This window comes from Opisthocomus hoazin, chromosome 18 (genome assembly GCF_030867145.1).
Source record: "Opisthocomus hoazin isolate bOpiHoa1 chromosome 18, bOpiHoa1.hap1, whole genome shotgun sequence".
Taxonomy (NCBI): domain Eukaryota; kingdom Metazoa; phylum Chordata; class Aves; order Opisthocomiformes; family Opisthocomidae; genus Opisthocomus; species Opisthocomus hoazin.
Window position 1 is genome coordinate 8852336 of NC_134431.1, and position 12507 is coordinate 8864842.

A 12507-nucleotide genomic window follows, 5' to 3' on the forward strand; every position below is an offset into this window, starting at 1 on the left:
AACCTGCGTTACGATCGCGACAGGCGACAGCGCTCCACGACAGCCCCCGAGCCGCTCCTCACACAGAGAGGCCCCGCCCCAACCCCCACGACACATGCGCACAGCCAGCCCGGCGGGCGCCGCCAGGGGGCGCCGGCGCGGCGCGGCGGGGGCGGTGCCGGCGCGTGACGCGGTACGGCGGCCGGGCGGGGCGGGCGGAGGCGGTGGCGATGGAGCGGCTGGAGCGGTGCGGCCGGTGGCTGCGGGCCGGGCTGGCCGCCGGGCGGGTCCGCCGCCGCCTGCCCTGGCTGCTGCTCGCCATCGTCCTCCTCGGGTCCGCCCTCAAGGACGGCGACCTGGTGCCCGACACGCCAATGCGGAACAAGCGCAACCCGCTCAACGTGTGAGGAGACCCGGCGGGGCGGCGGGCGGGAGGGTCTGGGGGCGCCCGGTGTTAGCGGGGCTGCAGCCCCGTGTCCTCCCCTGCGGCGGGCCGGGCCGCCCCGAGCGGGCCTACCCCGGCGGCACGGGGGAGCGGAGCGGGCGGGCGGGCGGGCGGGGGGCAGCGTCGGTGCCGAGGGCTCGGGGGGGCGGGCAGGCCGCGGGCCGCGCCAGGGCCCGGCTGGGGGGGGTGCGGGGCTCTGCGGGCCCGCTGCCCCCAGCGCCCGGGGCCGGCGGGGTCGGGCGGGGTCGCTCGGCTCTGAGCAGCCGGAGCTCCGCGCTCCGTGTGCGTTGGCAGAGGAAAAGAAAGGATTTTTTTCCTTCCTTAGCTCCGAGAGAATTTCCCACATTTGAGTAAACGGATAGTTACTGCGCTAACAGCAAGCTGAAGAAAATAAGTCTTCTGGGGTCTGCTGTGAAAGCAGAGTCGCTGCCACCCTTCTCTGGGACTGAGGCGGGGACTCGGCTGGCTCGGTGACTCTTTCAGGCTGCCCTGGGACGTGCTGCAGGGAGGCGATGAGCCGGGCCGGTGCCCGCGCGCTCGGCCTGCTGCAGGTCGGACAGTAAAGCTCGCGTTGCTGGGTTCCCCTGTGACTTGGGGAGTTCTGTGCTTCGGTGGTTCGAATGGTGGCGGGTGGGAGAGGAGCTGCTTTGGGTGTGATTGGAAAGAAGGTTTGGCAGGAACGCTTGGAGTGAAACTGAGCTTACGGTAAAAACGTACCACAGCTCAGTTCTTCCTTTTTAAATCGAGGAAGGTTATCTGTAGTGACAGTTCCTGAAGCAATTTTTTTCCCCACAAATTGCTTGCCTGCTGGTTTGCTGGCAGCAATGATGTTAGCAGCATTTTTTTTTGCTTTTAACTGTCTCAATAAAATGAGGACTTTATTCTCAATTACTATTCCATGGTAGCAGCTGTAGTTGCCACACAGATGCTAGTTCTACTGTAAAATTAAGAGTAAAGGAGGTTATCCTCAAAATCCTGGGGAAGGCCCTAGCAGTTTTTGTTAGGGTTTTAGTGATGATACAGAACTCTCTTCCTACTTGGTTTTGTCTGCAAAGCCGAGGTGATGATTAAATGATGACTCTGTGTGTCTGGCTGTAGCTCAGCCACAGATCAGAACTTTGCTGTCTCTGTTTTTCAGCCCAGGGTGTGGGTAAGGAGGGGGCTGCACGCTTCCCCTCTCCCACCAGCTGATAGGAAGCAAGCTGCGCTGGAAGGTGCTCATGGGAGAAAGAAGATTGTAGGCCATGGTCTCCTAACGACTTAAGTTGTTAGTAAATCCACTTGCACATGCGCCACATTAAGATTTTAAAAGAGCACTAGTTACGCAATATTGTTGCCTGCTAAACAGGATATCAGCACATCATCAGCTGGTTTTCAAGATTTGATAGACATCACAGCAAAAATTTTGAAGAGAGTGAATTTAGAGGTGGAAGGATTTGAGTGTGCCAAAAGAAAGCTCTCGGCAACTGGAGAGACAGCAAAGGAACAAAGCCATTGTGCTTTGTTTATTTGAGTAGGTGATGAGGAAGGGAAAGCTTCATGGGCTGATTAGGGGAAAGAGCCAGCCCTTCTAGCTATCCTATTGTCGAGGTTTAACCCGGCAGCTGGCAACTCAGCACCAGCGAGCTGCTCACTCACCCCCTCCCCTTGCCCCTCAGCGGAGTGGGGAGGAGAAATGGACAAAAGGGGAAACTCCTGGGTTGAGATAAAGACAGTTTAATAAGGCAACAAAGGAAATACTACTAAAACTAGTGATGAAAATAATTATAATAATGAATATGCAAACAAAACTATATACAATACAATTTTTCTCACCACCTGACAACCAATTCACAGCCCCCCCCCCCCCCCCCCCCCAAAAAAAAGTTCAAACTCCTGGCCAAGAGAGGATTCCTACTCCCAGAAAACGGGAAAACCGAATATCTTTCTGTCCCCAGCCAGCCCCCTTCATAAACTGAGCAGGATGTCTGTGGAATATTTCCACTGGCCAGCTTGGGCTGGCTGCCTGGCTGTGCTCCCCCCCAACTCCTGCTCAGCAGCTGAACATGGGAAACTGGGAAAAGTCCTTGATTTGTAGCAACAACTGAAAACATCAGTGTATTACCAGTATTCTTCTGGTACTAAATTGAAAACACAGAAGCTACTGAGATGGAAATTAAGTCTGTCCCAGCCAAAACCTTATTCGGAATTAAGAAGTTGAGGTTGTGAGGGGCTTTGAAAGCAAAGATAATTGAGATTAAGAGAGTCAGAGAAAGGGTTACTGTGGTCAGGGTGGCAAGCTAAAAATACGTTCTTAGCAGTGGCATATTGAGTAGGGTGGAGCTGAGCGGGTCTGTAGGGTAAAAGCGATTGCAAATCTGAACAGCAAGTCTGAGCGAAGGCTCTAGGTCCAAGGGAATGCTGCCTGGGAAACAGTTGAAATGCCTGGCTGGGGGAGTATTCAGGCACTGGGCCCAAGGGAAATAGTGGGGAGAAGGTTAAGATTTTTAGCTATGCTTTACTTTGAGGGAAGGACACAAGTGTCTGGTTTAGACAGCTCTAAACACTGACCTTGAAAACCTACTTCTTCAGGCACCACCACTTAGCTCCTGTGAAGTTTCACACATGCACGTTTCTCTTTTGGCTTTTTTCTGGCAGGTATTTTGTCAAGGTGGCTTGGGCATGGACGCTCTGCCTTCTGCTGCCCTTCATCGCAGTCACAACCTACCAGTTTGCCAAGAGCAAGTTCCTCTATGGTCCCACGAAGAGCATTTTGATGGTGCTGCGGCGTCTCAGTGCGCTGCTGGTGGGCACTGCCGTCTGGTACGTCTGCACTGGACTCTTCACGTATATCGAGAATCTCACCGGCGTGTGCTCTACCACGGGTAAACTCGGCGAGCCTCACCGGCTGTATGCCACCAAGCAGGAGTGCCACCAGGACAATGGGGTCTGGAATGGTTTTGACATCTCAGGGCACTGTTTTCTCCTCTCGTACTGTGCTCTGATGATTGTGGAGGAAGTGGCTGTGCTGGAAAGCTTGTCCATGGACCAGAACTCTAAGCTGCGTGTTGTGATCAACAGCCTGTTTATTTCCTTGTGCTTTCTCACCATGATCTGGGTGTTCATGTTTCTATGCACTGCTGTGTATTTCCATGACTTCAGTCAGAAGTTTTTTGGTGTGTTGATAGGTCTGTCAGCTTGGTACGGGACATACAGATTTTGGTACCTGAAACCCTTTTCTCCTGGACTACCTCTTCCAAATATACCTTTGAGTTCAAAGAAATACAGTTATAGCAGATAAGTTTTAATTTTTTTGGATTTTGCTTTCAGTACCGGAGTAGTTGAATGTAGGAGTGATTACTGTATTTGCACTGTGAGGGACAAGGTGGTGGGCTGGAGGAAACCGAATCTGTACTAGCTGATGGCTGGCAGGTGGTAATGAGCTTCTTCCTCAGGAGAAAAAAAAGTGGTATTGGAAGAGCTCTGCTCTTGTTTAGGAGCTGCTGACTGGCATTCTCAGCAAAGAAATCAGAAGTTGGATCTGTTTCTCTGACTAATAAATGGAGGAGCAGCTCCAAGGCTGACAGAGGCCTTTGCTCTTTTAAGAGCTTGACTGATCTCATATTAATTCTCTCTCTTTTCTTTTTGATTTATGTCAAATATCACTGATGATCCAAACCTCATGCTTCTTTTTTTTTTTAATACTCCTGTTTGATTGCCTTACAGGAAAGCTCTAATAATGACGGTGCTGCTAAGTACTCTGTAAAGCAGTATATAGCTCTGTTGTGAAACTACAACATCTTGTGTTCTGAAGTGTTAAATACACTGACTTGCCACAAATCCTGCTTGGCTGTATGCATCTTCTGCAGCAGAGCAGATCTGAGGTGTGATGTCTTAAGCAGACTATGGCTTTAAATTCATGCCTGCCTTTGAGAAGGAAACTCTTGAAAAACAAGCCTTAAAACTCTAAGTGAAGTATCTGTAGTAATTTTTTGTCATTTTATTCTTGATGCAAAACCCAAACTCCTTCCAATTTTGTTGGAAAGTCTAATATAAGAATTGGGTTTGTTTTTTTCTTTTAAATCTTATGAGTTGTATACTTTGCAATGACGAGTACTTTGTGGTATGTTTCTTCTAGAAGAACAATGAAATTCTGGTGTTACGAACAAGTGATCTTAACCTGCTATTTCCCAAACAGTCTGCTTGGTAGTGAATGAAAGATGTTGTTTATCCTAAGAGCTGTAAAGCAGTGTGCTTGAAGCAGTGTTTATTCTTGCATATGCAGCAATATCAATAAGCTATTTAGTTTTCATGGCACGTAAGGCTGTGGCCACTTTTAATGTGGCTGGGAACCCACTACTGAATAAAACACTGCTATTGTATCATGAATAGGCTTGAGGTGGGATGGCTTTACTAATCAAGCAAACATTTAGCGTGGTGTTTATCTTGAAAAGTTTTTTATTATTTCATAAAGGCTTATGCGTGTCGCAGTTGCACAAAGTCAGTTTGACAGTTGTAATGAAGAGCAAGTGTTTTGGTTTCGGCTGCCGCCGGCAACAAAAGCGCCACGCGGCCGCCCCTCCCCCCGCCGGCGTGCGGAGGAGAATGGGAAGAAAGAGGCAGAAACCAGTGGGTCGGGATAAGGGCAGTTTAACAGAACAGCAAACAGAGGGAAACAGGAACAACGATACAGATAAGGAGAAAACACGACAAAAACAGACCTGCTCTCTCGGACCGCACCGGCACCGCACGCTCCCGAGCCGCGAGAGAGCTCCCGCCGCACCGCCCCCCCCCCACCGGAACCCAGCGTGACGTCACATGGTATGGAATACCCAGCTCTGTTTGGCCAGGTGGGGTCAGCCACCACCCCCCGGCTGTGCCCCTTCCTGGAGTCCGGTGAAAATTAACCCTGTCCTGGCCAAAACCAGGACGGCAAGACAGCCAGAAGGTCTGTGGGCGAGGCTGTAGGTAGTGTCTGCTGACCTGGGAGCGGACTTGGTCCGTCTGTAGCGTCTGACTCCAACGTGAATGCTGCGCAGTGTGATGCACTGGAGTCTAATCTCGGCACATTTCTTTTTGCCATCTCAACGGCTCTCTTCCAGCACGAGAGTGGTGGTATTTGCAATAAATACAGCAGTGTTAATTCCAGACTTGTGGTCTGCCTCTGAGGAGGGCTTAATTCACTTGAACTTCCACTGAATTCAGTGGCAAGTGGGAGCTGTGCATCCTTAGGAAGTACAAATCACCTCACAGAAAGAGTCTGTTTCAGGAGGTTATGTATTTTCTGTAAAGCTGCTTGTTTTGTTTTTGCATTGAATTGCCTTTTAAACTGACTCTGGAAGATATGCACTGATTAACTCATACTGGGTTTAACTAAATTTGTTTAAACGATGCAAATTCATTTGCAGACATTCTTCTGATGTAATGTAAGCCTGCTCCTAATAGAGTTAAGCTAGACCGCAAGCCACTTTCACTGTGAAAAAGGATTATATACCCAGCAGGTTTTCTGATTAATTTCATTAGGTTTAAGTTTCTATTTTAGGTTATCTTTATGTAACTTGGCTATGTAGACAAGGCCTTGGAACAGGAAATGCTATTCATTTAAACCAACTGACTTGCTGAAGTTATCTTCAGTTCCACAGATGTTTTGTGCAATCACTGTATGAATATTTCTGTCCATTTCTAACCAGTGTCATACAAACTTTTTATTATGGCAATAATGTGGGATGTGGATGTTCTCAGAACTTTTATTTAAACAATGAAAGAAAAACATTTGTAAACTTCATCAGCGTTTGTGTCTTTGAGAATCTGTTTCTGACATCTGTAAAGATGCTGCTGCTCTTCCTCACTTCCCTGAATTATCCAGCCTTGCAGTGTTTTTGGGACTACTGAGATGCATGATCAAACTGACATTGATGATTCTGCAGTATTTGAATGAGTTAATATAGTACAGATTCTCAAAAGTGCGGACTGCAAAAAGAAACAAAACAAAGACAGAACAAAAAAGCCATGCCTGACAAAAGCAAGTTTCCTAACATGTGCCTGTTACATCAGGCAGTTGATTTTGTGGATATGGACAGCTGCTTATTGCAGCAAAGTGAAAGCCTAATCCATTGAAATGTACGGGGAAAGTTCTCGTGGGCTGTAATACTGCTCACGAGTGTGGGAATCTTGGCGCACGTGTCTTTCGCAGTACCCAGAGACTGTGTGCCAGCTGTTGGCTTAGAAGGTTCTCTTGTGCTCCAGATCTTTTCTGTGCACTTTTTGACTCTTATTTGAGAGTAATCCTCTGCTTCCTTGTATTTTAACTGGAAAGGTTGCAAATTTTCTGTTCACGTATTTGCCATCGCCTTTATCTGACTTCCTTCGCACCTCAAATACACTTTTATCATTAAAGTAAAGATGTGGCCTCTCTACAACAGATTTGCAGCCAAAGAGAAACAGTGCTGTGAGTAGCTGGAGTTGATGTCCTCTGACAAACGGACAAATCCTTTCAACTGGCAACAGGTAGTACTAATTTGTTCCAAGTTTTTTTTAAAAAAAACCCTTTATTTTAAAGATAAATGTTCACACTTTGTAGTGATATCCAAAAGACAACAACTGTAATTGCAAGAAACATTTGGTTTCTCCCTCTTCTGCTTTTCTGCATTAAAGTATTCCTCATATTCCTGCTGAGCTGTCTTTCTCTGTCTGTAAAATGATTTAGGGAATGTTTGTCTCCAGCATCTTACTGCCATATTACTTATTGCAACATATGTTTGCTAATTTGTCATTGTCTGTGTTTGTTTAGCCTGTTTTGTGGGCTCTCTATCAAGGTAGATTCGCAGAAGTAGTGTTGGGCCTGACTGATGTGGCTGAGGCAGTGCTTGGTCTTAGTGGCTTAAACATTTTCCTTTGCTGGGGCCAGCAAGGAAGGGAGCCTCAGCTAGAGCACAGTGGGAATATCAGCTGGATTAGGATTCATTTCACTCTTCGCTTACCTCTGACTTTCAGATGTTTGCGTAACTGGAGGTGAGATCAGGCAAACGGGAAAGTTTAGTTCTTTTGTAAGAGCTGTCTGAACAGTTCAGATTTTAAACATACTTGAAACTAGGGTTTGATTCTTCATCGGAGTCTTTATTCAAAGCAAACTTGCTCTGTGAATGCTTCAGTGGTGCTGTATGGTATTCTTGGTTTGCCAAATTATTTGTGTGTACTGAAACTTGGGTCATGGAGCAGCTGCAAAAGAAGGATCCTGTTTCCATGGTGAAATGAGAAACACCCAGTTATGCCTTATGGTGTACTTTAAAGGAAGAAACTGTAGGGTCTGCTGTGATGTGTTAAACTGGGAAATCAGGCTTTAGTTGTGAACACAAGTCTATGGTCACTTTTCTTAGTGAAGTAGTATCGGTTTTTGCACTGTAGCTTAAAGCAGATTCCTGCAGCTTCTCTGCAATCAGCGTTTTCCAGCTGTTTCCCTTTGATCAGCCTGCGTTTGTTCTCTCAGAAGCCTCTTTCCTGGGTTTATTTCTTTTCATAGCTTTGTCTCGCTTCCTGAAGCGCAGATTAGTAATAAATGCTCTTTACCTCTGCTTTCTCTATATTTTGTCTTCCCCTCTTTTAAATATTTTGCCAAAGCTAAAGATGAAAGTTACTTAATGCTAGCAAAAAAGGCTGTTGTGGCTGAACTCATAACTAATTGTTGTTAAAACGAGTTGGTCTGTTGCGGTGTTCACCTGGAAAAAAGCACATGCTGCATTTACTGAAGCAGGACTCCGCCTGTTGTGTGGGAACGCATGGAAGGGAAGAGGCAGTGACGTGACAGTGCCACTTGGCGCCTTGGTAGGGTTAGCTGTGTCCCTTTCCTGGGGAGCACGCACTGCGTTTCCGTAAAGAGTAGTTTCACCCAGGTGTTTAGCAGGAAATTGTTAATTCATGTGAAAGTGAGAAGGGTACTTCAGTGCTTAAACAAAGTGTACAGTGAGAACATAGAGGTTACAAGTTGGGAAAGATGAAGTGGAAATGACTACCAGGATTGAGTACTGTCCCTCAAATTTCAGGCAATTATGTAGTAAGATTTTTTTTTTTTTTTAAACTACCCTCTGGCCATCACAAAACACAAGCAATGCCTTGTAACAAGCTGAACAACTTTTCTGTAAAGCTCTGGAACTATATTGTGGCACACAAAGTAAGCAGTAGGTGAAGATCTTTACCAGCCTTTCAGGAGAGTTGAATATCAAGGGAAAGAAGTGCTCAGAAAAATGCCCTTTCTCAATTGTGCTTTTCCTGACAGTGTATCCAATGGTAGAAGATCTGCAGTTGTACTGTGCGTCTCCCCAGTGGGTTAAGGCTGAAGAAAGAAGTGTGTGGAACAAAAGTAAATACAAATGATGATTATTTTTCGTCTCATATCTCTGAAGCCTTTTTCCATGTCCAGTCTGGGTTCATTTTGCAGTTTTAGGTCATATATTCCCTCAGTCATGCAGTTTAATGCATTTGATCTGTGGGAAGCGTTGTTGATCTTAGAGCAATAAATAGGCTTATCCTAAATGTCAGCTCTGTTCTGCAATCTCTTCCCTGAATCCTGCGCTGCCTCTGTTCTGCGGAGCCTTCCCCGTCTCGTGGGGACTGGGGGGGGAGAGCAGTGCCGAGGGGTTACACGCACCAGGACTCTGTCAGTGACAGGCTGAACAGCATGACTCAGTGCTGGGGAAAATTCAGCTAAATAGGTTGTGGCTCAAAATAGTTGACTGTGATGGAGAAAGCCAGGCAAAATTAATTGAAAATAAAGATGATGCTAAGCCCAGACAGCCTATTAGCCTTATATCCAGATGCGTGAATTGTTGCACCCAAACCCAGGAGGATTGTGCCAATTCGGAATGGCACTCAAGGTCTGTGCTGTGTTTTGCAGACGAGGGAAGGTGAGTGTGGATTTAGTATGTGCTTGATAGAGTCGTTCTAGACCACGGCTCTTCCCAGCACTGTGCACTGTTGCTCTAGCTTTGCCATAGCCTGACCTGGCTGGTTTGGCTTTTAGAAGGATGGGAGTGATAGAGGTTTGAGTTTTTTAAGACCTTTTTTTTTTTTTTTTTTCAGTTGATTGTTGTGATTTGGAAGTTAAGAGGAAAATTTATGCCACAGTGGTTTTTGTTCTATTTTGTTTGGTTTGGGGTTTTGTTTTGTTTTTTTTGCTTGTGGCCAAGGATGCTCCCTGTTGCTGTTCTGTCATGGATGGCTCCGAGGGCACGGAATGGAAATAAATTGCTTTTGGTAAGCAAAAATAGAAGAGTGTTCCAGGAGGCTTGCAGCAGTGTGACGTGACCTTGTGGTGGAAAGAGCGTGTGTGAAACAGCGCTTAACTATGTAGAATACTTAGTTCTATGTCAAGAAGTGCCTGCAGTGTTATAAAACACCCTGAAGCCTGGTTACACTCACTTCTGATGGCACAGTAACTCTATTTGGATCACTGTCCTGGAGCTGAAAAGGATTTAGGTCACAGGAAAGAGGAGGTGCTGGTGGGAAAAGGCAAAGACACAAGGCAATTAGAGGGCTGGATGTTGTTGTTTTTAAAGAAAGGCTTCCTAAGGTGTCGTTGGTCTGTGCTGTTAGTTAAGAGCTCTTTGGCAAGACTCCATCTCCCTCATTTCGCTGTTCTTTCTCAGAAGGTGGAAATGGGAGGTGCTGTGTCCGCTGATGCAGAGCTTCACAACCCATGGGCTCCTGACAACAGAGGTGTCTCTGAAAATGGTCATGCGTCCCCGGCCGTCTGCGGCAGGGAAGTCCAGGAGAGAGGAGAGATGTAGGACAGCCAAGAGGGATAAAGAAAAAAAAAATGCTGAAAGCAGATCGTTGTGCAGAGGAGAGAGACAAAAGGGAAGAAAAAACTGCTGCGAGCTCCCAAAGAGCGGGTGGAGGTTGACACTTTGCTCATTGACGCTCTTCAGCATCAAAGTCGCGTGGAAATAGAATCTGCTTTGGCAGCTGCTGTCTGCAGGTAGAGCCTTGGCCTGCAGCACGCAGGTTACCGCAGTCCACAGCCTCTGCTTGCCTTCGCTGCAGCGATAGACAGCTGGGTTCTGACAAAGCAATGGTTCGTCTGAATTATTTATGGCATGTGTGGTATTCTTCCTTTCGCTGTGATGCATTTAAAGCACGCTCCTTTCTCTCTGTTTAATCCTTCAGAGGAAAGCATGTAAAATGGAGAGCGAAAGACAATGATAGTAAATATGTCATTTGGAAATCAGCAGGAGGGGAAAAATAGGAAATTTGTTGTGAATGTGTTTTATCTGAGAATATAAGTTCCAGTGTTTTTTCACTACTGCTTAAAATCTTAGATCCAGTATCAAAAACGGCTTGGTCTGAAACCCTCCTAATTTATCGCTGAAGCCATGCTCTAGGAAATCCTTTAGGGATATGAAATCTGTCCCTGTTCCCACAGTACTTAGCAGATGCTTTTGTTCCCATTCATACCTGTGGGTTTGAACTTTTGCCTGGGCGCTGCCTGCTGAACGTGGGCTGAGGACCTTATTCTGTCCTACCAAGGCAAAAGCAGCTTTTCTACAGACTCGTGTAGTAAGAGGAGCTTCACTGGTGGCGTGAACAGGTGTGAAATTATCCTCCTACCCTCCACAATTCCACAGGTAACTGCAGGTGTGGAGTTACAGTAGTTAGCTCTTAGGTTGTGTGTTGTTTCCTGGTTCTTTGGTTTAGTTTTTAATCCCATATTATCAAATTTTATATTATTCCTGGCCATGTCAAAATACTGTTATGTTATCCATATTACTTTGATCCCATGTATCTCTCGGGAACTTGAGAGATTTGGTTGCTGTCATTGCCCACATTGGGGATCCAGTCTGAGTGGTTTGGACTTTAATCTTAATGATGGCAGTGACTGCCACAAAACGCAACCTGAGGTTAAATGTTTTCACAAGATTTAATGTTTTCTGTTTGCCGTTCTCAGATGGAGAAGTCCTTCATTTACTTTCATAGCAGAAAGTTTCTTATTGCTTTTCCATCACCATCCGCCTTTCCTTCTTAGCCAGGATACTGAAATTGCAGTTGGCTGATGAGGCTGTTTTTTTCATTCAGAAACAGAGCAAGACTTGGCAATTAATTTCTGAGAGGGCCACGAGATGGTCAGTAGGAATTCTTAAGCAGCTCTAGATCTCGGTTTCTTTGGCAACCTGTGGCAGGCATGTGGCGTGTTCCCTGTCCTCTCACAAGCCTGGTTTTGGAATCCTTTATTGTGCATGGCGAGGTCTGCTCCCTTCCTTGACAAGCACAGGAGAAGGCTGCCAGCCAGCTGCGAGACTGACACGAACGTTTTCAGTTTTCATAATCGCGTCTTTTGAGCAAAACCCCTAGGAGTAAAAAGACTTGAGAAGCTGTAGTTCTACAAATCTGACCATCGGGAGGCTGTTAAACTGGAGGTGTGGGAGGGACGAGGAGTGACTGCTCCTCGAGTCCTGGATACCCACAGCTCGCTCCGTGTCATGAAGCTCCATCTCGGAGGTGCTCGGAAGGGCTTGGACTTGACAAGTAGCCCCTGATTTTCTCCCCTCTGATGATTGCAGGTTCAGCATTTTGACACAGATATAGGCCCTGAAGTGCCTAAAAGCATATTTACCTCTAAAACCCAGAGAGTTTGAAGACTAAATATTTGCTTGGGTAAATAAGTATATACAGGATAAAGCTGAAGAAGGGCCCTAGGTGGGGTCGTGTCACGTACACAGAAGTATTTGGTGCAAGATACAGCACAAGCCATTCCCTCCACTGTCCAAGCCTGCGCTGCAGTGATGGCAGTTTGCTAGAGAACTGCCCAGCAGCGAATTGTAACGTGTCCCAGAGCAAACATTGCTCCAGATAGCATCTCTGAGATGCTTCACCTTCCAGCCTTACCCCTTGGGTGCTGCCGTTACCCCACACCTCGCTGAGGGCAAAGTGTAAAGTCCTGGAGTGAGAAATCAGATTTCTGCTATCACTTTCATATTTCTGTGTACCGAAAGCGCCTTGGGCAGCAAACATCGGGCCAATGCCTGGCTTACGGCTGTGTAGCACGGTGGTCTCCCCTTTTAAATGGAACTAGAGCGGAAAAAGCCTGATCAGGTTCAGATCAGCTAGAGCAA

At 46.7% G+C, this 12507-nt stretch overlaps 1 protein-coding gene across 1 annotated transcript; it reads left to right on the forward strand.

Annotated features, from left to right (window-relative positions):
- The first annotated feature begins 200 nt into the window (after nt 1-200).
- Nucleotides 201-6188, forward strand: FITM2 (fat storage inducing transmembrane protein 2). Its single transcript, XM_075438762.1, has 2 exons — nt 201-382; nt 3062-6188. Exons 1-2 carry the CDS (start codon nt 210-212, stop codon nt 3702-3704), a joined length of 816 nt encoding a protein of 271 aa, XP_075294877.1. The 5' UTR covers nt 201-209; the 3' UTR covers nt 3705-6188.
- The last annotated feature ends 6319 nt before the right edge of the window (nt 6189-12507 follow it).